This window comes from Capra hircus, chromosome 22, assembly GCF_001704415.2.
Source record: "Capra hircus breed San Clemente chromosome 22, ASM170441v1, whole genome shotgun sequence".
Taxonomy (NCBI): Eukaryota; Metazoa; Chordata; class Mammalia; order Artiodactyla; family Bovidae; genus Capra; species Capra hircus.
Genome location: NC_030829.1, coordinates 57,142,731 through 57,170,267, shown reverse-complemented (window position 1 = coordinate 57,170,267; position 27,537 = coordinate 57,142,731). Strand labels below are relative to the sequence as shown.

Sequence of the window (27,537 nt, the reverse complement as noted above, 5' to 3'; positions counted from 1 at the left end):
AACCATGAATATCTTGTTATTTTATTTTTCAAAAAGGTTCCAATACAAGGCCCCAGAGTAGTACATGCAAATCAATGACCCTCCAACAGTCACTGTCGGGTGACCAGCACAATCTACCACCACAGCCTGTGACCTATTAGAGACCAGCCTCTCACCTTGAGTCCCATCACCAAACTATGCCAACGTCCAGCCTACCACATGGCTCTTGGTGACTCAGGTACATTTTAGTATCTGAACAAAAGAGACACATTGAGCAGCGAGTATAATGAGTAAGTGTCCTTAGTGTATTAGACGAGGGAAAATACAATCAAGGCATAAAAGGGAAAGTCAGCTTCACTTGATGCCCGAATCCCCAGAGTCTCTTCCACACATGACCTGTGTCTAGGGACATCTGCCAACGACGGGTCAAGGATTTGCTCATTTTCTGATGAGATGGATGGGAGCTGTCTGCGCTGAAGGGATGTAGGATGGGTGAAACACTGACATGCGGGAAGAACTTGAAGTGGTGGTTGCAATTCATAGGCCACTTTTTCCATGATGCTCCCCCATCCCTGTAAATCCAACACTGTGCCCATCTTTGGGTCTATGAATTCCGGGAAATGGTACAACGGAGGGATAGAGAATTCTGACTCCAGTCATGTCTGTGATTACAGGAGATGCAGCCACGGAGGAATTCAGTCACATCAGAGGGTTTTAGTTTGGTTAAGTATATTCAGTGATTCTTTTTTAAATTTAAAGACATGTTTCTTATAGGTCTGGTTCTCATTGCTCTTAAGTTACGAACAGATTGCTACCTGCAGCTGATTTCAGGGAAAGGGTATGTTTGGTAAACTAGTCTTAACTGAAACCACCAGCTAACTAAAGGAGATATATTCTCATTAGAAAAATAACTATGAGGACAAGCAGCACTTGGCTCCGGAACTGCCTGCTTTTTGGTGCAGAGAGCTTCCTTCTTCTCGGTCAGAGAGAGGACGGACCGAGCAGCGAGGAACATGCAGTCCTCCGTAAGACCCTCAAGAGTAACAGCGTGACGGGCACTGACCTGGAGGGAGTAAGGACACCTGTACCAGGCAGCATTTGAGATGCCTGACTGCAGGCTTCCCCAAACCATGACCATCAGCAACGCTGGTAACTGGCTGACCTTAGTAACCCACTCGCACTGCTTTATGAACAGGACCCAAACTCAAAAAGGTCCTCCACACACGCTCCGCCCACCCACTCACTCCCCACTGCCACGCTTCTGTACAGGACCTCTTCATTCAGCCCAAAGAGCCAGCAGGGGCTAAAGAAACGTGAATAGTGTCAACACAAATACAGATTACTGTTACACCACAGTAATTTTTCAGACATTCCCAAGATCAACAGGGGTCTTCCCAGAATGAGACAAAATAAATTTCAGCCCTTACACCAGTAACCAGTGACCGTAAGAGCCAGAGTTAGTTATGGGTATAAAGTGACTAGTGGTCAGTTATTGTTCATTAGTTAACAAGCATAACTGCAGCAACTCTACCCAGAGCCGAGCACACTTGGGTATCTGATGTCAGATGTTAATTAAGGGTCATGTCCCTGTAAACCTAAGCACCAAAGCGAAATTCACAATTTCCCTTTTTGCCCTTAACTGGTGAAGAGTTCAAGTACTGCGGTTCTACCAGAATGATCCTGGGTTGTGCCTCCTGCAAACATTTTACTTTTATTTTTTTTGGCCACACCACACCCCTTGCAGGATCTTAATTCCCTGACCAGGGATTAAACCCATGCCCTCGGCAATGAAAGCTCAGAGTCTTAACCACTGGACCGCCAGGGAATTCCGCATTTAATTTCTTACTACTACTAAACGTAGGTGAGAGAGTATCTCACCAGTGCCCACAGTCAGCACAAGATGACCTGCAAGACAAAAAGGCTCATTGACAAGCCTTGGAAGTTACTGTCATTGACCTTCTGACTCAGGGGACTTCAGCTCTTCTGACAAGGTTCCACGAGGGTTCCTGACCACCAACTCCTAAACTATAGCCTGCGCCCTTAGAAAAAGCCCAGCTCAGAGTAACTGTGCCGAAGCTCTAGACGACGCTTTCTCCGGGGACAGACAATTGTCCCGGTGGTCATTCACTTCCACAGAGCAACACTTGGACAGACTCTGCTCCCAAAGTATACTACTTCTATCAGCCAAAAAGTTAAAAACTGCTGTTCTCTAAAAAGCTTATGAACAGACTCACAGTGATAACCCTGCACTGGGAGATTAACTTCCTGAAAGAGAAATAAGAACTAAAAGGAAGAGGGCAAGAGATCGTGAGGAAACCTCGCCCCCATCACCCCTTTTAAGAGGGGCTTTCCTGGGTCTAAACTATTGCCTCCACAGTGAGACCTTCCCCTGCCATCGCACAGGACGTGCCCAGCAGGGTAGTGGAAGTCTCAGGCGAAAGGAACATAGTCTAATGGGACAGCCTAAGAACCGAGTAAGATGTAAAGGGCTCTATGCTGTGTGTCTTGGCTAAAGGAAGGGCGCTATAGAAGGCTGCCCTCTAACACTGCAAGCTGATCGACACTAGGCAGGAGTGAACGCGGGCACAGGCGCACACGGGAGCCATTTCTGCCCAGGGCCCAGCGGAACCGCACCTGTGACACCTCGGCAGTGAAGATTTCACGTCCCTTCTACAGGGAGAACCCAACTATTAAAAAAACTCAGGAAAAGCAGCAAATGCATGCTGGTTCTTCCTGTTCTCGTTCCCATTTTACTATTCAGCTGTCACGGGAAAAGCTCCAAGTGCGCAGCACAGAATAGCCAATTCCTGCACTCTAACCTGCAGCCAGCTTAAACTCCGCCTTCCCCCTCCATGCCGCGCCCCCAGCCCGCCCGCCCGCTCCGCAGGCCCCCGCCCGGCCGGGTCAGTCGGTGCCCCGCTTCTGTTTGGCCAGGGTGCGCCTCAGCTCCCGCAGGTTCTCGGTCAGCACCTCCACCTCGTCCAGGCGGCCGCACTGCTTGGCGTCGAAGATGTACGCCTTGATGTTGTCGATCTGCTGGAGCAGCAGCTCCTCCTCGATGGGCTCGGCGCCCTCCTGCCCGTTGCTCTCCTCCTCGAAGGGGTTGGTGCAGGGGGCCTCCTCGAAGGGGTTGCCAGGGACAGGGGGCGATGCGGGTGTCCGCGGGGGGGGCTCATCTTCCTCCTCGAAGGGGTTTGGGGCGGGGCCGTCTGGCTTAGCGAAGGGATTCCCCGCCACAGCCTCCTCTTCCTCCTCTTCCTCAAAAGGGTTGTACTCTCTGAGCACGCGGGCTGGCAGGCTGAGGGAAGGCTCTGGAGCAGGAGGGCTGGCGAGGTCTTCTTCCTCATCGAAGGGATTCAGGGAGGGCGCCTCACTGCGCTGCGACGCAGTGCTCTGGGGCAGGAACTCCTGGCCCAGGGCTGGGGGCCCAGACCACCCTCGGAAGGGCTCGGGAGCCGAGCTGGCTGGAGAGGTCTTGGTGGCAGTGCCGCTCTGAGCTGGGGAAGAGCCCAGATCCAAAGCGTGAGCGAGGTGGGTGCGCGGCTCTCTGCCCGGCTCCAGCTGAAAAGGCCTGATCTCCCGGAAGTCCAGGGACCGAGTCCGCGTGTGCAGAGAGGCCGCCTGGCCCTGCTCGCGCTCGCGCTCCCGCTCCCGCAGCACCTGCAGCTGCTCGCGCTGCAGGCCCTCCTCCTCGGCCTGCCTGCGGGACAGCGCGATGGCCTTCTCGGTCTGCTGCTGGTCGTACTCGTCCTGCAGCTGGCGCAGGTTCTCCTGCAGCGTGCGCACCTCGTCCGCCCGGCCCGCAGCCTTGGCCTGCCGGATGAAGGACGTGATGTTGCGGATCTGCTGCAGGAGGGGGTCCGCGTCCTCGCTCTGCCTCTGGCCTTCCGCCAGCGGGAGCCAGCCCTCAGCCTTCCTCAGCGGAGCAGGACCCCTGCGAGCGGGCGCCACCTCCCCGTTGGTCGCGCGGGCCGCCAGGTCACTCCGCCTCTCCTCAAGCCTCCGCTGGGATTCCAGGGCAGCCTGGGAAGATACCAAAGCCAAAAAGAAACACGGTCACCAGGCCAACAGCCACACTGCCGGCCACCACTGCGGCCATGCCATCCCCATTCCAGTGAGACCCCAATCCCCCACCTCGGGACTGTGGTATTCAGCTGCTAAAATCAAGCCATGATTTTTCAAAATTAAAATAACAAACCAGTAAGTTAAGGGGTAAGCTTTCCTCCATCTCACGTTCACTGGCTAAGCACTTACCTTAAACCTCTGAGGTCTATTACCACTCATCTACACTGGAATCTCACACAATCTTAAATACACATATTATTCTCTGTTTAATACTGCATGTTCCAAAGTGTTCTAAGAACTCGCTGGTGTCTGGGTTGTCTGCAGCCTGTACTGGGGGGGAGGACTGCCAGTCTCCATGGTATTCTAGACAGGAGAAAATCAGCAGAACCTCCGAAAGAAAAATAGGACCTGGGGGAGAAAAACAGTTACTTTGATTTCTAAAATGCAAGAGGCCAGAACAGAAGGAAAACACAAACCAGAGCGAGTGAGAGGTTCTGACTTAACGACAACCTCATGGGACCCCCTGGGAGCCTTGGAGGCCTCTGTGCTCGTGGAGCCACCGTCCCCTGCCTCGCTCACCTGCCTCTCCAGGATCCTCTTCAGCTCCATCTCCTGCTTCCTTTTCTGTTTCAGTTCCTCAAACTGCTCTTTGGTCGGCAGTGACATCAAACCAAGCAACTTTTCCTGTAGGGGGTCACGGACAATTTTACACTTAAACCCTTTTCAGGAGAAAAAAAAATGAATCTGAAGTTCCCTAGTGAGAGCCCGCTGAAGCTACATCACATCAGTCTAAGACAGTCACCCTAACGAGCAGAGCAGGGAAGAACCTAACCTGGAAATCAGGTCCGTGCCAGCTTCCTTATGGAGGGGCCAGCCTTTTCATTAGGAGATGATCAACACCAGATATCCCGGTTACTTGCCGTCTCAGTTGAGGCCTTTTCCTGCCTTCCCTGTCTATTAGCACATCTGTAAGCCACCATCTGAGCCCCACCCCCATGCCCTCCTTCCGTTTCTCCCCAGCACTTACCACCCTCTTAACCCATATATTCAGCTCTTTCTCACCTATCCCCTCTCTATAATATAAGCTCTACGAGAACAGGAAGGTCTATCAGGATACCCAGCACCTAAAAACACTGCCTGGGCCGCAGCGGGCACCCACCAACGACTATGGAACAGTCATCCATCAAAAGCAGGGAGGGCGTCACTCTGCATGATGGTGTCAGGTAACTAACCGAACAGGACACGCAGAGCTCCGTCAGGAGCCCCACAGGCGACTGACTCTCACAAGGGCTTTCTGAGGTCGAGACGACTCAGATGCAGCCTCCCAGGTGGAGTGAGCTCTTGAACAATCACCTGTCTCCTCCAGACCAAGGGCCCAGGGAGAGTCCCCAGGAGCTTATCCCAAGGAGGAAATACTGTGTGCAAGCAGGTCCACCAGGCACTCCTCACAGCAGCAGAGAAGTGGGAGCCTATCAGATGCCCAGGGACAGGGGAACAGTCACAGAAAGGGTGGTGAGCACACGCAGAGCAGCGTCTAGGTCACTTTCCTCTGACATGCAGGTTTTCTCTGGATGTGGCTGACACACAAGTAACCCTAAAGAGCGGTAAGTGTGCGAACGGAGAGCAAGCAAGCCATGGGCCCCGTCCGCCCTCCTGAGTGGTGGAGAGCAGCGGCTTTACCTGCACAAACAGTGTGGCCGAGTATCTGATCATCCTCTGCAGCCGCAGAGTGTTCGGATGTGGCGGCGGGTCCTGCTTCATGTCTAAGGTTAAGATCTTCTTACTGCATGAGAACAAACATGTCGCTGTAAGAGGCACGGCCAGCCTCAGAAACATGGGTGAAGAGTCCCCAGTCGCCAGGCTTCCGTGCCGGCAAGGTATGAGGGGAAACAGGCTCCAGGCTCCCCTGAAACGTCTTTGCGGGTGAAGCCCGTTTCTTACCCAGTGGCTGTACCTGAGGCCTCAGACAAGCATGGGGCGAACGACAAACACCCGGCCAGCGAGGGCCCGTGACCGGTGCAGCGAGGAGCCCGGTGCTTAGTTTAGCATTCTGCTGTCACTGCCTTACAAGCCTCCTTTTTTTGTATTTATTTCTGTATTTGGCTGCATCAGGTCCTGGTTGCTGCTACAGGCACTGGGGTGCGGCACGCAGACTTCTCTTCAGTTGTGGGCGAGGGCTCAGTCGTGGAGCACACGGGCTTAGCTGCCCCGTGGTATGTGGAATCTCAGTTCCCTGATCAGGGATTGAACCCACATGGGAAGGCAGATTCCTAACCGCTGGGCCACCAGGAAAGTCCCTTACAATTCTAAACTTTGATCAGGGGACCTGCATTTTCATTTTGCTTCTGACCCTGCAACCTATGTAGCTAGCCTCGCACGTACGGATGGACAAGGGTTCCGCATCTGTTTTCTGAATCACAGTACTTCCTATACCGCAAAGGGCTGATCTAACCCCAACAGCGAATCCACAGTTGAAAAGCAGTAGCTGGGAATTCCCTGGTGGTTCAGTGGTTAAGACTCGACCACTTTCACTGCCGTAGGCCTGGTTTTGGTCCCTGGTTAGGGAAATGAAATCCCACAAGCCACACAGTACAGCCAAAAAATATATATATATATAGCAGTGGTCAAATTGAACTAAGAGTCTGGACTTCCATCCTGGTTCCAGCACTTTTGCTAGCTGTGGTGCATTCTTGCACCTATAAAATGGGGGTGTTAATCTCTGCGTCACAGGGTAACGGGTAGAGCACAAGAGCCACCCTGTGTGCCAGCAGCCAGTGACCAACACGCAGCTGCTGCCAGTCGGCTCCTGTTCCTGCAGCAATCACGAACGGGAAAACTCCTCAAACAAGTTACTGAGACACACTGAGAGCCGGAGCTGGCAGCCCCCTCAGCCTCCTCCTCACACAAACCCCGGATCACCGGGACCAGGAAAGCTGGGTCTGCTGGCCGCCCACCACCCCGTAAACCCAACACATCCTCCACTTAAGCCGACAGGTAGGAACATCACCTAACAGACCTTACCTTAGCGCGTCTATCAGCTCATACACTTTCTGCACTTCCACTCGAAGGTCACTGGCGTGTTCCAGACTGTAGGTTGTCTCTCCGGCACTAGGGGGAAATAATGCAGATGTTTGATCTAAGTTTCACAGCACTGAATGGAGAGTGTGGTGTTAAAGGACTCTACAGGTTTAAGGGCTCACAGAGAGGGGGACAGTTAATTCTCTTCAATGCATTTTAGACTCCCCCGCCTTGCGGCTCTGCTGGTAGAGAATCCGGCTGCAATGAGGAAGACCTGGGTTCGATCTGGGAAGATCCCCTGGCAAAGGGAAAGGCTACCCACTCCAGTATTCTAGCCTGGCGCATTCCATGGACAGTAGAGTCACCGGTCGCAAAGAGTCAGACACGACTGAGCGACTCTCACTGTCACTTTCATATAATGCAATGCTCGCTCCTTTTCAGAACGTGAGTGTTAATTAACCAGAAGTCGCTTTTAATTTGCCGATGCCATGGGAAAACTAGTGCCGAGGCCTATGACGGCCAGCTCCTAAGCTCGTTGTCAAAACAAGTAGGACTGACCCTGCCTCCGCCTACTAAAACTTTCCCTGAACAACTTCTGCGCATCTAGGAAGAGGGATGAAGTGGTTTACTACACGAGCTGCTTACACCACACTTTTCTTTCCTCAAAGACTACCCAGAAAGCAGAGGAGGGGACATCAGAAAAGGCCAGTGGGGGCTTAACGTCAGTTTCAGAGGAACAACGTGGTTATCACGTGGTCTCAGAATTTCATTTACAAGGCTGCCACTCCCACCAGGTGGCTTCCCTGGTGGCTCAGTGGTAAAGAGTCTGCCTGCCAAGCAGGAGACCTGGATTCGATCCCTGGGGCAAGAGGATCCCCTGGAGAAGGAAATGGCAACCCACTCCAGTATTCTTGCCTGGGAAATCCCATGGACAGAGGAGCCTGGCGGGCCACAGTCCATGGGGTGGAAAAGAGTCAGACATCACTTGGCAACTAAGCGCACACACACACACACACCCACCCACCAGACTGCTGAATTCCAAGTGCAGCGATTGTGGCTGTTCATTTTTATACCCCCAGTAACTAGCACGTGGGACGAGCTTAAACAAGGTTTACTGAGAACAGAAACATTTCAGGTGATCTCCCAGCTACTAATCCAGCCTCAGCTATGGCCACTCAGCTCCCTCCTGAGGCAGCAGCAAGTTAAGGTAAATAAAAGCACCGCCAGGCTAACCTGCTTTCCCTCTATCGGGCAGTCCTGGCTGGAAAACCCCTGGTGTGTTCTGCAGTCTACAGAGTCAGTAAAGCTGTTTCACCATCTCTAACTGCACAGTTTGCAAAAAGAACATCAGGCCAGAACTAAGAGGACTTGTACTTTGTCTCGATATTGCCAGGTCATGTGGAAGGTGACAGGTCTGGCCCGAATCTGCAATCGCTGCCCTGGTCTCAGTCACATCATCCCACTGTGATCCTCGGGGCAGCCATCAGGCCCGCTCCATTATCTTGCATGTTATCTGTTCCCTTGTTATGGCCTGTGCTCCCATGATAATGGAGCTGTCCTCGCTGTGCCCCGCTACAGCCCCAGCACTCAGAAGAGTGCTCGGCACCTAACGCGCGCTTGGTAACATCCACTGAGTGAATGAGCGGCAGACTGAAATGCACCTGCTGAAGCCCCTCAGAACTGGTCTCTGGAGGAAGAGTTAACACGCCTGGAAATGTGCTCAGCAGTGGTAGCTCCCCTCTGGCTAGCAGAGAGCCCACGGACCCACAACGGTGTCTAAGGCACAAAGCAAAAACCCAACGGGACTCTGGGAGAGGAGGCCCTCGGGTGACAATGTCCTGAGGAAAGGGCTGGATGCCAGCACGCTGCCAGGAACACCAGCTGATGTTGCTGGCGTCCAGGTAGAAGGTAGGCCTGCTCTAACTTTAAACCCATGGGCAGGGGTAGGAGGAGGGCGCGTGGCCTCCAGTGAGTTCCAGAGAGGAAAGGAGCACGCGGTAGATGCTCCCAGCAAGGACTCTCCGTGCCGGGGAGGTTTATGCTCCTTCCCAGCTGCTCCCAGGAGGGCAGTGGGATCCTCTGAGTGAAGTGACTGCTCAGTGAACTGCAGGCAGAGAAGGGACTGTGCTTTCCCTGCTCTCCTTCAGAGCCAGTGGTCTCGGGCAAGGAGTGGAGACTGGAGCGCTGGGACGTAGGAGGCGCAGGTATATGGGGGTAGTCGGGGACAGTGGGGCTGAGAGGACTCAAGAAACAGGGCTCCCCGCGCTTCCACCGTCTGCTGCAAGGGGCTGCAGCATCTCGCTGCAAGGACTGAAGGGAAAAGGGCAGGGCCTACATCTTCAGCTACTAAAGAATTGACCAGAATGCCAGAAAAGAGTCACCACTGAGTCAGTAAAACAGAGAGGAAGAGCTTACTTTAACGATGCTGCCATCTTGATGTATTCAGGAGCTTTTTGGTCAACTTTCTCCATGCAAAGCCGTAATTTCTAAGAACAAAAAAGAAGAGGTGAGTTGTGTCTCAAGATACAGAAAAGGCAACAAAAAGGTTATGCGGAATCAATGGAGATGTATATAAAATGTGCAGTTTTCTAAATTAAAAAAAAAAATGCAGAGAGTGGCTTTTAGTTTTGTCCTGTTCATTGTTATCAATTTCCTGGTTTATAGACCTACTGTACAAGGAAATCTTGTAGGAAGGAAAGAAGGGTGAACTTTGGCCAGATGTTTTTGAGAGGACCAAGGCCCTCCAGGACACACATCATGTGAGCTCACCAAGGTAGCAAAAGAAATCAGTTGCTATGGCCTTTATCTGCCAGGTGACGTTGGACACCACACAAGGCATTGCCAGGGCTCAGTTCAAAAAAGAAGGAAACCAAAAGCTTGGCGGCTGTTTACAGAAATTATCAGATCGTGAGCTCCACATAACAATGGACAACAGCTACGTCTGCAGCTCAGCAAGGTTTTAATTAACACCATTTCTAGTAGTCTGACTATTTTCATGGTGGTTCCAGAAACACAACCACTGGGGCCCGCAGAGCTGCTGACAGTGACCATTCAGTGATGACCAGACAAAAACTCTCTCCTCCCCTGTCCGGTTTTGCACCAACTGTTTCCTTCCGCTCCTCCCCATTTCCTATCACCTCCCTGCCCAACACCCTCCTGGCTCATCCTTCTCAGCCTGCAGGCCTCATCCGGGTTAGGAGGCAGAGTCAAGCTCACGCCCAGTCTGACTCTGAACCACAGGCTCTGGCTACACTCTGCTCCTATAACGCAGCACCTCCTGAAGGCACTGCAGGGTTGCTAGTGGTAACCAGAGCTGAGGCATTTGAAGGGACTCAAAAGAGGAAGCGCTATGCTTCTGGGAAGTTTCTCAAACTCCCACGTGAGTGTCCCAGGACCCTTCTGGTCCACTATTCACCACCAGCTCCTGCTCCCGCTCTGACCCACAGAACCTGTCCATACTGCATGGCAACCAGCCTTCCTCCTCTTGCCCCTGGGCCACCGAAAGCGCCAACCTCCAACTCTCAGGTGGGCAGGGAAGGGCAAGGAAGCAAGTTTGTTGCAATACACCCAGTGACTCTGCAACTCACGCAGGGCCCCAGCTAGTGCCCTCTGGCAGAAACTAAAAATAACTGAAAAGAACGATTTCCCAAAGCACTTTTCAAAATCCACGGGCGTGCACATAACGAAGAGCCCGGCCTCTGGAACTGGACTCAAGCCGGCCCGGAATCACCTCGTAGAGCCTCACGACGTCGGGCGTGTGCTCCTTCTCGTCGATCTGCTGCTCCCTCTTGAGGAGCGTGTCCTTGCAGTGTGTGCAGCAGCGGATCCGGTCATCGTCCTTCTCATCCAGCACGGAGCTCACGCTGCTCACACTGCTGATGCTGCCCCGGCGGGAGCCGTGGACGCTGTTGGGTGACTGGCTGGGGCTGGTGTGAGCGCTCAGGGAGTCCTTGCTGGCACTGGTGAGCTTGTCTGTAAAGAACACAGGATGGGCAGTGGTGAACTCCACAGGCGGGGTGCAGACGCTGCCCCGGGCAAGAGGCACCCACACCTCTGCCTGCTGGGACTCAGGCTCTGCGGTGGGCTGGACGCCCAGTGCCTCCAGGAGAGAGCCAGGAGCCAAGGACAGCCTGTCCTTGAAGCTCTGAGGCTCACCCCAATCTGGCCTTACCACCTCCTGCCCTGCTCCAGCTGCCCGGACACACCCAGGCTCTCCCTGGGACCGTCCCCCGCCGCCTTCCCCCATGCCCAAACCCCACTGCTACCCCTGCCAAATCTCAGCTCAAATGGCACATCCTCCAGGAAGCCTTCCTCAATTCCTTGAGGCAAAAACCATTTGCCCACCTATCAGTTCCCACCATGTCACTCCTCCTGGGGCACTTCCTACTTGTTCCGTGTGATGACAGCTCTATGCACAGCCCAGAGCTGCCCAAGCAGTAGTGATTCCGAGGGCACAAACTGTCTCATTCATCTTTGCATCCCTATGGGTTTGTTCCAATAGGGCTACCGCACAGCAGCTGCCCAGTAAATATCAGTTAATCAGCCCAAGAGAAGGAAGATGAAGTGTCCCCAAAACATAGCTCAGCTGAGACAGGGAGTCGTCTTGGGGAGAAAGGTAACTTACCAAGGTGACACGTGCCCACTGGACACCAGAGCCCCACCTAGGAAACATCTGCCCCTTCCCACGTTACCCAGACGCCCTGCAGCCAACAGCATGTGCAGAGTCAGCGGAACTCTGCAGGGTTGCAAAACCCCCACAATCCCAGAGTCAGCCAGAATGCCTTGAGATCATCTCCAGCAACTTTTCAGCAGCTGAGATTCAAAGTCCTGGGCCACTGGGTTCCTCCTACCCTGGAGGAATGGACGATGCTGATAGACCACACGTGGGCAAACAACGACCGGCGAGCCAAGTCCGCCTGGCTTTGTATGTGGCCCTCAAGCTACCTATGGTTTCCACACTTCAAAAAGGCTGTGTAATAAAGAAGAAATGTCACAGAGACAAGATGTGGGCCACAAAGCCTAAAGTACTCACTATCTGGTCTCTTATGGGAAAAGCTGGCCAACCTCTACTACAGACCATTGCTCCCCTGGGCCCTAGCACAGGGCCGAGGCTGTAGTGGGCCTCAAGGAATCAACAGTAAATGGAAGGTCCCGTAGACCATACACCGAAACAAAAAGCCCACCCAGCCCCCCAGTGGGGGCTGGTCTCGACAGGAGGTCAGGGTCCAGGCTGCCCCCACGTCACCTACTCGCCAAGGGAAGGCTGATGAGCTCCATGCACTTCTTGCACATGATAGACCCGCAGAGGCGGCAGTGGTGGCGGCGGCTGCGGATGCCGAACTTATTCCCGCAGTCCGGACAGAAAGGGACGTCCTGGTCGTTGACCCAAGGCACCACGGACTTTTCTATTGCTGTGGGAAGAACGAGACAGAAACCGAGCACACACAAAGGGAGGCCATTTTAAAAAAAGAGATCGGGTCAGGATGAGCGTTAAAGAACAGAAGGGACGTGAGCAACGTTCTAGAGTTACCTCGGATCTTCGCAGACTCGGTATTTGTTCTGTCAAACGCAGTCAGCTGACAAGGAGAAAAAAGGGTCATAAGGAATGAATCTGGTGGTGGATACACTGTCTACAGGCGGAGGCATCAAGTGGGAGTAAGTACACGGGCATTACTGAAGTCTATGTCATCTCCAACCCCACAAGGTCACAAACACAACTTCACAGGGACAGAGTATTAGCTTTGCATCCAGAAGGCACTCGCCTTCCCGTGAGCCATTCCAGTCTCTTGACTGCCGGCTGCCCACGGAAGCAATGGCCAGGGGCAGGCAAGGACACGGTGGGGTGGCTACTGCGAGCGAGGGGGACCCCCAGTTCTCCACAGCCCTCCTGGACAATGAAAGCAGACACAAGATTCCCGCCCCACGAAGTGCACGCGGAGAGCTGAGCCTGTAGTGCCGCCGTGCCGGCCTATCTCACAGCCCAGCGGATACCCATCAGGCATTTCCAGGGCTGATGTAAACGAGAGCGGTCATGGTACTGAGGACTCGCTCTTAAACCAACCACAGGACAAGAGGTTCCCACCGCATACACTGGTCCTGGTGGGCGCTCCTCCCGCGTCTGGCTACCAGCCTGTCTGCCATCACAAGGCATCACCCACCCTACCCCTTCGTGTGACGGCACCTGGGACCCCCCCAAACGAGGAAAGGATCTGAAGGCAGAAGGGCTGCCAGGCAGTCAAGTGGGCTTCACAAGAAGGGAAAGGGAGCTGGGTATGTGGCCAGTCATCGGCCCGGGCTGCTACCCTCAGGAAAACCAGCCCAGGCCAGCCCCGTGCGCTGCATCCTCAGCACCGCTCTCCGTAGGGGGTCTTCCTGCCAGCGTCAGACACACACGATAGATTTAAGACGACACACACCCAGCAGAAATGTAATTATTCCCTTCAAAGAATTTATACTTGCAGAAAAAAAAACATGTTTTAAAACAAAAAAAATTTACCTTCTCTAACCTGATTATTAATTTATTGACTTCAACGACATAGTGGTCAATTCTGGCAGCTCGGTATTTTTTGAAGTCAGAAAGATGGCTTCGCATAGCACCTAGAAGGAAGGGAGGAGGCAACACAAATGACTTGTCATTTCCCCGAGGGAGCCTCCCTACCCTGAATTTCAAAAGCAAGCCAAAAACCTAGGATTTTAGCGTCTTAATAAAAATTTAAAAACTAGAAAAGCTAACGGAAGGAAGTTTGCTAAAATGATAACCATGGTCACCTTGGGGCTGCAAAATACGCTAAGAAAGACCTCAAGGACAGAGCCTGGGCTCTGGAACCAGCCTGTGCTCAATTCTGCCACACACTGTGTGACCTTGGACGAGTTCCTTAATGTCTCTGTAACTTGGAGTACTCAGCTATAAAACGGGGAAAACAGGAGCAGCTCCCACACAGTGCTGTTACCCAGATTAAAGAAGTTAAATTTATAAAACCCTTAGAACACTGCCCAGCATGTGAACTTTTGTTAAGCGAAAAGGAAATAACATTATCGGCTGTTCTTTTTTTTTTAAATCTTAAACTTTTCTATACTTTTCACAGTTGGTACAATACGGCTTTTTCATCAGAATGAACACAACCCTTCTCTAAATAGCCCCCAACATGCAAATGCTAAGAGATGCCTTTGTGGGGCTAGTTCAACCGATAGCATCCTCAGTCCAGCAGCCAAGACCTAGGACAGTCCTCATACAGATGGAACCAAGTAGCCTTTTGTCTCAGTATCTGGATGAGCTCCTGCTCAATTTGTCACTGCTTCTGAAAGCTGGCCCTGCCCCCAACCCCTCCCAGCACTCAATTCATTTCTTCCTCCCAAAGACGGCTTGTTCATGTAGGTACTTACCTGTATCTAGATCTTTATACTAGATTCTTGACCATCCATTATTCTCTTCTTCCTAGCCATACTCTAACATCTAATTAAAATTTAGCTTCACATTTTTAGGAGTGTTGATGAGCATTCCTCTGAAAATCTGCCATTCTCTTGACCTTTCGCAATTTGTACCTTCCCTCAGTTGTTAAATCAGGGAAGTTAACTGGAACATCACCTTGAAAACTTTAACACTGCCAATCATGAAATAAATTATCAAAAAACTCATAAGAGGTCATACACTTAAAATGTCTCCATGTTTTTAACTGTCTTTCATATGTAACAAATAAGTATATGCATATAGTCTTATTTTTATTTTCTCCCGCCATGATGAAAATAAAACGTTTCTACTCTCTAATATGTTAGCCACTGGCCACACATGGAGACTGAGCTCTTAAAATTTGGCTGGTGTGTGGTCGTGGAACTGACTTTGACTTTTAAATCTTATTTAACTTTAAATGGAATGAGCATCACTATCCTTTCTACCTCACATGGCTTTTATGAAAGGTGAACAAGATAATGGGTATCAAAGTATAATAAAGCAGTACATGACTTCCCTAGCAATTGCTGGTTAGGACACCACGCATCCAGTGCCAGGGTTGTGGCTTCAATCCCTGGTCGGGGAATTAAGATCCCGCATGCCACATGGCTCAGCCAAAATGCAAACAAAGTATAACAAAGTACTACAAAAAAAATCATTATTTATCCATCACATGGATAGAAAGTATTATATTAATGATAACTAACACTGAACAGTTAAAGGACATGGAAGATTAGTTAGTTCAGCTCCATGTGGCATGATCTTTTTGGTAAAAGCTTCACTGAGTTATCATTCAAATACACACAATTCACCATTTAAAGCATACAAAATCAGTGGGTTTTAGCTTACTGACAGGCTTGTGCAACCATCACCAAAATAAATTTTAGACTATTTCCATTACCCTCAAAAGATGATAATTTGGAAAGCAAGTAAATGATACCATAATTCCACAATTCAGAAAATTAAGCTGCATGAACCAGTGCTTTTCAGTAGGCAGGTGACATCTATATGAGAAGAGACAATGGACTGTGTCTGGAGTGATGGTCAGAGGCTGGGACTCCTATTCCAGTTCTGCAGCGCCCCAGCTGTCTGACCCTGGGCAGGTCCCCATGGAGTTCAGTAACAATTAAAAGAGAGTCCACATGTAAAGATTTAATGCGGTGCCTAACGCCACAATGCTTTGTGTTTGAATGCCCAGCTCATCCTTGTTGGTTGTCTCCCCGTACTAGGACACAAAGGTCCTGGGAAGCTTACAAGCATGCAGGTATACTGGTGTCTCTTCAGCCAACTCTGAAAACATACAGGTGCTCAATAATGAATGAATGAATGAAAAGCATTTCTTACCAAGCTCCTGGGGTTCCCACATGTAAGGATCGACCCCTCCATAGCTGAAAGACTCGTATCCTTGGGTGCCTGATTCAGCTCGATCATCTCCTTCCCGTTTCAACAGCCTGTTCTTTGCTTTCCTAGCCTTCTGGACTAGACCTTAAGAAATGGAACAAACGCCATATGAATCCATGAAGAATACGCAGTGGCATGTGGAGGTGCTACAGGAAGAGCACTCAGATTTCCCCTATCAACAGGGTCCCGGTGCATTTCGTGAATTCTCCTGTATCAGGGTTCTTTCATTCTCCAAGGACAGAAGCAGTAGGAGGGAAAGAGGCAAATTTCTAGGACCAGTGTCCCAACGCCATCTACTGGTCCAATTCCATCCTCCAGCCTGTATCATTATAGGGATCTTGTTGCTTAAAAAAATAATTGATTTAAATCAATTATGAAGTTAAGGGGAGATCAATGGCAGGCTGAGGAACGTTAGCAAACCCTACCAGAAAATCAGTTCTCAGGTAAAGACTCTTGGATTCAAAGATCTGGACAAGTACTATGAAAGATCTTTACATGCTGGACGCGTAGTACAGAAAGGAACCCCTGGGTCTCGGGTCCCATAAGAAAGCTGCAGATGGTGACTTCAGCAGTACTGTTATGATTAACTCTAGTCTACAATCTCAGGGCTGCAAAACAGACTTCAGATAAAATTCAAGAACTTCAAGGACAGTAATAGTTGGAGGCCAGGGAAGGACACACGAGGAACCATTGTCTCCTAAGAGGACAAAAACGTCCAGTCGAGAGTTTGAAAGGCGGAGGGAGAGCCAGCCAGCAGGAGCATGAGGACACTACAGAGAGCATCTTCTCCCCCACAAGTCACTCCCTAGCCCCGGGTCTTGCCTCTCAGATTCCAGCAAGACAGATGGAATCAGAATCTTTAAGAACACCAGAGTGGCTCCCAGATTTCAAGCTTCCCAAATAAGAGGCTGATTAAGAGGAACAGAGAGGATCAGGAAAGTTAAATTCAACTGACAGCCCTTGTGTCCTGAAAAGCCTTTGTTAAAAAAAAATGCATTTCGGACAAGGCACATGTCCTCAATTCAAGATGGCCGAGGCAATGAATCCTTCCTGAGGGTTTTGTATGGCTTTGGGGCAGAAGGCAGCTACAAAGCAAGCCTAGAACCCACTGTGTAGCACGGAGAACTCTACTCAGTGCTCTGTGGTGACCTAAACAGGAAGAAAGTTCAAAAAGAGGGGGATGTTGGCCTACGTATAGCTGATTCACTTTACTGTACAGCAGAAACTAATACAACATTGTAACCAACTGTACTGCAATAAAAATTAAAAACAAGAAGGAAAGAAAATAGTCTCCCCCAAAATCAAAAATAAATAAATAATTTTTAAAATAAATAGAGTAAGCTTAGTGAAGGCACCAGGACCATAGGCTGTATACACAGCATCCCTCTGATGCTAGATATTGGGAGTTAGGAGAGAAAACAGCCCATAACCTGCCCTTGAAGCGATGGTGAGGCTACTTTTAAGAGGTTATGTTGGAGTTAGAACCAAAGCTAGAGCCAACCAAAGAAGGTCCCTCTTGTAGCCTTCCATTGTGAGCAGCGCTCAACGGAAAATGAGAAACGCCCTTCCTAATAAAAGCAGGCTTTAGTGCTCGCAGCCTGGCCCCTTTGCTGGCCTCATCTTTGAGAGTTCTTTCCAGTCCCAGGTTTTCCAGGCGCCCACAAGTCAAGTACAGGAAGCAGGAGGTGGGAGCAAGGAACTCCGCGTGGAGATGTAGTTTCCAGTATCTCATCAGCCCAGAGCATGTCTTCAGCTCAGTACCACGTTTCTCCTTTTCATTAGTTGAGAAGAAAGCCCAAGTCTCGACTTCCTGCAAATGTTTTGTGATTATGAGCCAGAGGAAAGGAAAGAGGACTAAAGCCTAGGCGTCTGATTCATTTTGCCCGTCTTCCCTTCACAGCCAAAGCCGACAAGAAACCCACTGCGTCTCAAAGGAGGCAGAAACAGGAAAGCAGGGAGAAGCGCTGACAAAAAAGAGGAACTGAATTCGATAACTTCCGGGGTCTCTCCGGCCAGGATTCAGGATCAGCCCTCACTTCCCTTCAGACGGAAACAAAAGGTCCTGTCTCTATTGTTTCAGTAATCTTACACATTTTCCCTAATAGAAGCGCAGCCGTCCCAGCAATGTGAAGACACCACTCTCTAACCTCTCTAGCCACGAGCACCAGAGTCTCAGCAGAATCCCAGTATACGATCCAGTCCAGCTGACACCAAGACTGGCCGTTCACTGAAGCCCCTTCGCTGTCCCAAGGCCACTTAGACAAGCAGTTCATCTGTTGGCTAGTTTTCCTGCTGCAGTGCTTGCTGTGATGGGAACACAGGGCCTCGCCTCAGCTGGGATGCCACAGGCACAGAGCACGGAAGACACGGGGCCAAGGCCTGGCTCTGTCAACCCCTGCGTGACCTTGGAGAAGTCCCTGCCCATCTCAGAGTCTTGCTGTTTCTCTGTAAAATGAGACCAACCACCTTCCTGCAGGGTTGTTGGGAGAGTCTGTGAAAGAACACACATTTCTCTCTTGTTCTTTTTTCTCTTTCGTCTTCTAAGAGCCTCCTAAGAGGCTGCTCCAGACTCTGTCAGCCAGAAGCCACCTCGTCCATCGCAGCCTTCAGGATTTTGAAAATGTTTAATTGTCATTTTTTGTCAGAGGTTATAAGCAGTAATGCTTTCGACCATTTTTTTCTGACCTGAAAAGTGAGACATGGAGTGAGATCATTTCGATTACAGGGGGCGCGTGACTCACGTGTGCGGAGGCCAAAGTCCACTTAGGAATACATGGATCACTCCTTTCTCTCCCACCCAACAAAGCTGTGAATGCGGCATCAGACCTTTTTATTGCCTTCAGAAGTGTGGCCAGCGGTTAACTGAATCACTAGGAAAGAGAGTTCCAGGGCACCAGCACCGTACTTAGGGATTAGAGTCTGAAGTCTAGGAAGTGAATACTCTGAACAGCAAAAATTACCTTCAAAAATTCTTTCTGCAATCCTTTAGGACCTGAGGGTCCTTGGAAGCTCACCAAGTTTCACCTTTGTGGGTTTTCCTCCTTACATTCCAACCATACCTTCCTTTTCCTGCACTGCGGAGGACGAGGTGCAGTGAAGGAATTAAGGGTGGCCGGAAAGCCTGACTCTGTGACAGGTAAGCAGGTGTATAGTGTGCCTCCGCTTACATAGCAGAGGAAGGAATTCCACCCCAAACCCTCTGGCACTGGCAGTTAGATAATCCAAACAGGCTAGGAAGAGACAGCTGAGAACAGTAATGACACTTACTAGGTGCAAAGCCAGGCTCTACATCACTGTGCAGCTTCACATTATGTGTGAAGCCTCGCTGTGTAGGCATTATCTCGGTGTTTAATCTCTGTGTGTCTGGAATCTTCATCAGTAAGATGGGGCTCATTGACAACACAGTTATGCTGAGAATTCAATGACATTAATGCAGGGGAATGTTTTTAATACCACCTGCTACGTGGAGAAGGAAATGGCAACCCACTCCAGTGTTCTGGCCTGGAGAATCCCAGGGACAGGGGAGCCTGGTGGGCTGCCGTCTATGGGGTCACACAGAGTCGGGCACGACTGAAGCGACTTAGCAGCAGCAGCTACATGGAAAACACTAGAAACGTGTTCTCTATTGTTATTATTAATTTGCTCTTATTCATCGTGTGATGGTGGTGCCAGCTGCAAACTGGCACTCACCAAGAGCGCTGCCAACAACTGAACAGCAGAGGCGTCTGCCCCCCGCCTCCGCGGGGACTGAGCCCCACGCGGCTCCACCTGCTGACCTCCAACAGCCCCCGAGGGAGTCCAGGGCGGAGTGAGGCACGCTGTGCTCCAGGGAATCTGGTGGGACAGGTCTTTAGATGCCTGGATGTTTTGAGGAACAGATTTTATGATCTCCATCCTTGCATCTCCTCATATCTGGAGAAGCACTAAATCCCTTCGTGGTGCATCAGACCCTCATACTCACAAAACACCTGTCGCAAATTGAGTGCTTCAGGGCAGTGCACTCCGCCTTCACCAAAACCTTATATACCGACTTTCCCTCACTCCTGCTTCGGAGCAGGCGCCCAGAGCCATCTGAGAGGCTGCCTCCAGGGCTGCAGTCCGCATTTTGCTCCCAAATAAAACTTAACTCACAACTCTCAAGTCGTACATCTTTTTTTAGTTGACAGTGGCAACCACGCGAGCTGATAAAAACCATCCCACGAGTTAAAGCTCCCAAGGACAGAACGAGGTAAGCCGGAAATCCTAGCCTCTTACTTTTAATTTGCCCTTTGACATCATGGTCTTCCCCGGAGTGCTCTTCCTCATAATGTGACTGCAGCTGATAGAAAGACTGCAGGTCCTTCAGGCACAAAGGGCAAAGGAAGCCCTCTCTCACTTCTCCTGGGTCATCCAGAGATGCCATGGGGTGTCTTTCTCAACCCCTACAACGCAGGGGCCTCATGCCAAGAGTCAGCTGGATTCCTCCACAAGAGACAAGGGATCCCACAGCATTAGCTTAGACAAGGGGTCAAGCAGCACCCAGACGACAGGGAAGTGGCATCATGGTCCTGGATGAGGTGTCCTCCCTGGAGCAGAAGTCCTACGAAAGGAAAAAAGAAAGGGGAGGAGGGGGGACAAATTCAGGCAAATTAGCAGTAACTGAGAACTTTCCTTATTCTTTTCACAATTCAAGATGGGTACTTAATGTTTTCCAGTGCAAGTCTGAGAATACAAACTGCTTTCTCAAATCCTTAGACGGAAACCTAAAGCCTTCTAAGATGAGACCATCACAGGACAACAGCAACTCAATGAAGGGGGAAGCACAGACTCCTGAAGATAAGAGAGGAAAATACTCTAACGTTTCCAGCTTCACAAAGTGCATGCCGTGTCTGAAGTAGTTCTCAACAAGCAGAAGTTTTTACTTGACTCTCTTTCCCTTGACCATTTATTCAACTACATATATGGAGTTTCTGCATCTGTCTCAGAAATGCACTGATATAAAAGGGATAGCATCTATCCTAGAAACCAAACAAAAATTCCAACTTCAGTCTAGGGAAGCAGCATTAGAAACTTGACTGATCAGAAGGAAAAATCTACTTCGATAGCCTCAAACTGAAAATAACACAAATACTTACCAAAAAAAGAAAAATATATTTCGTGTCTTATGTTTGTACGGTAGTTATTCTCCAATAAACTTACTAGACTTTATAAACCAGCAAACCTAACGCTCTCCCTGCCTCAGAAATAAAAGAATCGGTGCTTAAACAATTCAGAGTTTAATAAGTTACATTTTCAGTTTTATCCAGCCTAGACAAAGTCACTTTCAATGTGAACTTGGAAAGATTCCCAGCCACAGGGAAAACGTAGGCAAAACCATTTCACCAAAGCAGAGAAATTTCTCAAGAACCTGAGGCCACAAACGAGGGTGGAGAGTGAGCAGGAACGTATGAGCCTCAGCTTTGAGCTGCTGATGGACCCGCTTACAGGGCCACTGAGGAGGGACTGCCCAGTCATCAAAGCGAAAGGGGGTCGGTGACCCAGGAAATAAACAAATGAAACACGCGGTTCCTGTTTTCTTCCTCCAGTGAAAAAGCCCGACGATTGCATACAATCACATCTCAGCCCCTTTCAGAGACAGCCGCTGAAAAGACAAGCAGCTCCTAGCCAGAGGTTCACCCGAGCCTCCTCTCTTCCCACTCACCCGACCAGCCGCAAATCCAACACACACTCCGGAAACCTCAAGGCACCCTCACGTCCGCAGAAACGCACTGCTCAAGGTGTTCTGTCCCGGGGCACCTCTCCTCACAGCACTAACCGCAATTTGTAATCACAGGTACACAAAGCGACGAAAACCCACAGCCTGTGAGCTATGTGAGGGCAGAGGCCACGTCCACGTTCCTACCACCACGCCCGCAGGGTCAGTGCCCGGCACGAACCTCCGACGATCCCAATAAGGCCCCGGGAGGGAATGAATGAAAGAGCGAACTCTAAGATCACGTAACCAAACACCCACCACAAACCACCTAGCTGGGCCCCACGTCCACAACCCAAGCGAGCCGCTCATCCCCGAAATCCTGTCCGAAATCCAAGTAAGGCCCACGGTTCCTGCAACTCCTCGTCCAGCGCGAGCGCCGCCCGCCGCTCTCCGCAGCCTGGGACCACACAGCCCCCCGCCGCAGAACCCAACGCCGCTAACGCGTCCCCGCGCAGCCACGGCCGGTGGAAAAGCACCGCGGACACCCGGGCGGGACGCGCGGCAGGAGAGGCCCGGCGCCCACCACGCAAGTCACACCCACCGCCACACAGGGCCACCCCGCCACCGCCACCGCCACCAGCCGCCTGTCTGCTGGCCGAAGCGGGGTGGCGCCCCAACCCGGAGAGTCGCCCGGCCCTCTCCGTACCCTGCTCGGGCCTCCCCCGGGCGCGCAGGCCTGTCCGGTCCTCAGACGCGGGCTCCGGGCCTCCACGAGCCTTCACTCGGGCGCGGCCGCCATCTCCATCAACAGCTCGGCGCTCGACAGGCACGCCTGCGGCGGCCCCGAAACCAAAAAACCGGAGGAGAAAGCACTCGGGAGCGCCGAGTCATCGAGAGGCCGGAAGAAAATTCCCCAGGAACAGCGCAGCGGCGGCTTCTGCGCAAGCGCCGGAACGAGTGGCCGGGTTTGTTTTGTTTGTTTCTTCCCTTCAGTCGTGTCCAGCTCTGTGACCCCATAGACGGCAGCCCACCAGGCTCCCCGTCCCTGGGATTCTCCAGGCAAGAACACTGGAGTGGGTTGCCATTTCCTTCTCCAATGCATGAAAGTGAAAAGTGAAAGTGAAGTCGCTCAGTCGTGTCCGACTCTTAGCGACCCCATGGACTGCAGCCTACTAAGCTCCTCCGTCCATGGGATTTCCAGGCAAGAGTACTGGAGTGGGGTGCCATTGCCTTCTCCGAGTGGCCGGGTGACGCCCCTTGATTTTACGTTTTGCCCAACCCCGCAACTTGGGGGTGTTGTTCAACGGCTAGGTCGTGTCTGACACCTTGTGACCCCATGGACTGCAGCACGCCAGGCTTCCCTGTCCTCTCTTTCCCTCTCTGTCTCTCTCGGAGTTTGCTCAAACTCATGTCCATCGAGTGGTGATGCCATCTAACCCGGTCATCCTCTGTCATCCCCTTCTCCTCCCGCCTTCAATCTTTCCCAGCAGCAAGGTCTTTTCCAGTGAGTCAGCTCTTCGCATCAGATGGCCAAAGTATTGGAGCTTCAGCTTCAGCATCAGTCCTTCCAATAAATATTCAGGGTTGATTTCCATTAGGATTGACTGGTTTGATCTCCTTCCAGTCCAAGGGACTCTTAAGAGTCTCCTCCAGAATCACAATTGGAAAACATCGATTTTTTGGCACTCAGCCTTCTTTATGGACCAACTGTCACATCCTTACAGAACTACTGGAAGTTCAGGGGCGGGGGATGGGCGGACAGTGGGGTGGGGCAGGGAGAGGTGAAGTTAAACCCCATTCCTTGCTTTCCACTCCATTGCACAGATTGGAAAACTGAACCTTATAGCCCTTTAGGCCTTGGCCAAGGTGCATGGTATATGAGGCATCCAGGGGTCTTTAATGCCTCCTCCAGACCAACAACTGCAGTTCTATTAATAAATTAATTAGAAACAATAAAAGTTCTGGGGCTTCCCAGGTGATTCAGTAGTAAAGAATCCGCCAGGCAATGCAGGAGATGTGGGTTCGATCCCTGGGTTGGGAAGATCCCCCGGAGGAGGAAATGGCAACCCACTCCAGAATCCTTGCCTGGGAAATCCTACGGACAGAGGAGCCTGGTGAGCTACAATCCGTGGGGTCCCAAAGAGTCACGCGCAACTGAGCACACACACCTAGTACGTAAAGCTCCTGAGAGCCAGACAGAAAAGGCGTATTTGAGAAACTCGCAGTATGTGGAACCCTCTAGAATATCACTGCGTGAGCTTAAGCTTGAAATAAGATGGGGATCCAACCCAAGCATGTACAATGTGCTCAGGAAAATCTGTGAATCTTCAAATGCAAAACAAGATGGCAGTGAGACATCACTTTGTAACTGAGTGGCTGTATCGCAAAGCAATGTGTTGGTGAGGATGGGAACTGGGAATGTAAAGTGATGCAGCCGCTGTGGAAACCAGCACGGAGTGCCTCAAAAATTAAAAATAGAGCTGCAGTGGGGCTCACTGATTCTGCTTCTAGGTTTTATCTGAAGAAAAGACTAACTGAAAAAGGCATCTGCATCCACTTACCTAGTGCAGCATCTCCTACAAGAGGCAAGACATGGAAGCAACCTAGAGTATCCAGGAATGGATGAATGGATTAAAAAAAACAACAACAGTGGCCAAAAAAAGGGGGGAATGCTCATTATATTCACCGTGGGCCTTGGTGACCCTGACTGCTTTGACACCCCTACATCTAGGGAGCCCTGGATCTCAAGGCTGTACTGCAGTGGGGCTGAGGGAGGTAAGACAGGATGGTCTGGCAGATGAGCCCCACTTGGGCCTCTAATGCCTCGTCCATGCTGATGGAGACCAAACTCTCCTGACCCAGGCGGGCGCTGCAGCAGCACAGCCAGACCTACTGCACCCGTGACAGTGGACGCGGGGATGCCCGAGCTTCGGACGGTCGGCTGCTCTCCAGATATCCTAGCGGTAGAACTGCAAGGGGATGCAACCAGTCCATCCTAAACGAGATCAGTCCTGGGTGTTCACTGGAAGGACTGCTGTTGAAGCTGAAACTCCAATACTATGGCCACCCGATGCAAAGAGCTGACTCATTTGAAAAGACCCTGATGCTGGGAGGGATTGGGGGTAGGCAGAGAAGGGGACGACCGAGGGTGAGATGGTTGGAAGGCATCACTGACTCAATGGACATGGGTTTGGGTGGACTCCAGGAGTTGGTGATGGACAGAGTCGGACACGACTGAGCAGCTTCACTTTCTCTTTTCACTTTCATACATTGGAGAAGGAAATGGAAACCCACTCCAGTGTTCTTGCCTTGAGAACAAGAACAGCCTGGTGGGCTGCCGTCTATGGGGTCGCACAGAGTCGGACACAACTGAAGCAACTTAGCAGCAGCAGCAAGGCTGTATATTGTCACCCTGCTTATTTAACATATGCAGAGCACATCATGAGAAACGCTGGGCTGGATAAAGCACAAGCTGGAATCAGGATTGCTGGGAGAAATATCAATAACCTCAGATATGCAGATGACACCACCGTTATCAAAGAAAGTGAAGAAGAACTAAACAGCCTCTTGATGAAAGTGAAAGAGGAGAGTGAAAAAGAAGTCATAATGGTCATCATCAAATTGTTACAATGTGGTGGGGGGAGAAAAAAATGAACTCTCCTTCACTCTTTTTGGGAGTGAAGGATGGATGGATGAATGGATAAGACTTAGAATGGTAGGAACACCTCCTTAAAAAAAAAATTTCAATGAGGGGCACTTCCTGATAGTCCAAAGCTAAGACTCCATGCTCCCAATGCAGGCGGTCCAGGTTCGATTGATCCCTGGTCAGGGAAATGGATGCCACACACCACAACTAAGCAACTAAGAGTCTGCATTCTGCAAAGAAAGACCCTGGGTATGGAACTAAGACCCAGGGTAGCCAAGCAATAAATAAATATGTATTTTTACAAAATACCACAAAAAGTTGAGCCAGTGATCAAACTCCTGGACATAAATGCAAAAGAAAGAAAACCTGACATTTGAAAGGAAACATACAAACAACATTCATCATAGTTTATGGTATGACAGCCAAGAAGAGGAATCAAGGAAGTGTCCAGAGAGAGATGGACGTGTCAGGATGTGGGACATATATCTGCTGAACTCTGACTCAGACCAAAAAAAAAAAAGAATGAAAAACTGCCTTTTGCAACAACGTGGATGGACCTAGAGTTAATCATACTAGGTGAAGGGTGTCAGGCATAGAACAAAAAGCAGCCTATGATTTCATGAGATGGTGTCGACAAATTAATACAAACATAGCCATTTACAAAGCGGAAACCTATTCCAGGAATCAGACAATGAACTGATGCTTAATGAAGCAAAAAGCTAAGTGGAGAGACATATTAGGAGTACAGGAGTAATATATCAATTCTAATACATATAAATACTCAAGGAGGACCTAATCAACAAGGGAACACTACTCAAAATAATCTAAAAACTAACAATTAAAAAAAAAAGAATACTTCTATATAAATGTATAATAGAAACAGGATGCTAAACACTCAAAGAAACACAACATACGAAATCAACTTTATTCCAATATAAACAAAACACCTGAAACTGAAAGAAGAAGAAAGATAATGCCAAGGCTCTGCACCTGAAGTCTCAGTGACTGGGGCTTGTGTCACGTCCCCGGAGCCTGAGCAGCCTGGGGCCCCCGAGGCTGGACTCTGGGCCAGCTGAGAGAGCTGGGGAGGGCGTGTCTCTCCCCTGAGACCTGGAGTGTCTGGTCTCATGTGGACGGGACCGCGATCTCCCAATCCAGCCATACCCTCTGCATCCAAGGACCGGTGCAGGCTCTGGGCTGGAAGAGCTTGCAAAAGTCACCTGGTGCGCAACTCTCACGTCGGTGGGATTCTCGGCTGCAGCCTCCTCGCGCGGAGCCGTCCCCAGACCTAGGAACCGCAGCGTCCTCAGTGGAGCAGTCTGTCAGGGCTTGGCATCCGTCGGGGGTGGGAAGCGTCCCGGGAAACAGCAAGGAGGACAAGCCCTCGGCTGTTTCTTCTTGCCCTGTCCACCCTCTTCTCCCACCCAGGAAAGCCACTTTCTTCTCTCAAGGCTCTGCTTGCCGCCCACCCAGACCCCAAAATGGAAACGTGCTGCCGCCTTGTGGACACGTCCTGTAACAACACCTTGAAAACCACCGCTTCTGGGCACTGGGTTCTCACAAGAAGCTGGGGCCCTAGAAATGACACCCCACCTCCAGAAAGGTCCTAGGGTTGGTCATCAGAAACAGTTCAAAAAAGAAGGCCCATTCAAGATGCAGATTTCAAGAGGTGAGTGGAAGGTAGGGAGAATGAGTTCCTGCGGTGGTGATTTTGCTTAAGCACAAGAGAAGCAAGCATTAGGGAGAGGCGGATGGAAATCTCAACCGGATACCACTTCACAGCCATCAGAGAGGAGATCAGGAAACACCGGGACAGAGAATCAAAGCGGGATGGGGCCCGGGGGAAGGGACCATCCGACGGTCATTTGGGGAAGGGAGAAGCGCAGGAACCACGGTGGCAAAGGTTAGAAGGTCGCACCCTCAGAGAAAGTAAATGCAAATACAGAGAGATCTCTGCCACTGGGCCCCGCAATCACACTCCTGAAACTACATGCAAAGAAAAACCCTGAGTCCCAAACAACGGGCGAAAACGACGGGCAAAACCAATGTTCACTACAGAATAGTCTGCAATCACCAAGACTGGCAGGCAACAATCATGTCCGTGGACAGACGGATGCGTCAACAAGACGTGGCACCCAGATGCCATGGACTCTCACTCAGCCAGAAACAGAAGTGAATGAAATGCTGCCTTTTGCAACCACACAGATGAGCCTCGCGCTGATCATACTTAGTGGAGGACCTCAGTCACAGAACGACAAATAGCCTGTGATGTCACTTAGACAGGCAGTGGAAAATGGACAGAAATGG

The 27,537-nt window shown here is 50.8% G+C and overlaps 1 protein-coding gene across 1 annotated transcript; it reads right to left on the bottom strand.

Annotated features, from left to right (window-relative positions):
- On the bottom strand, positions 214 to 22,429 carry RBSN (rabenosyn, RAB effector). The gene is made up of 12 exons (XM_018038238.1): positions 22,291 to 22,429; positions 20,165 to 20,489; positions 15,854 to 15,994; positions 13,559 to 13,659; positions 12,593 to 12,638; positions 12,312 to 12,473; positions 10,793 to 11,034; positions 9,478 to 9,548; positions 7,066 to 7,152; positions 5,725 to 5,827; positions 4,624 to 4,728; positions 214 to 4,002 (listed from the first exon to the last, which is right to left on the bottom strand). The coding sequence occupies exons 2-12, from the start codon at positions 20,310 to 20,312 to the stop codon at positions 2,884 to 2,886; spliced, it is 2,325 nt and encodes a 774-aa protein (XP_017893727.1). The 5' UTR covers positions 20,313 to 20,489; positions 22,291 to 22,429; the 3' UTR covers positions 214 to 2,883.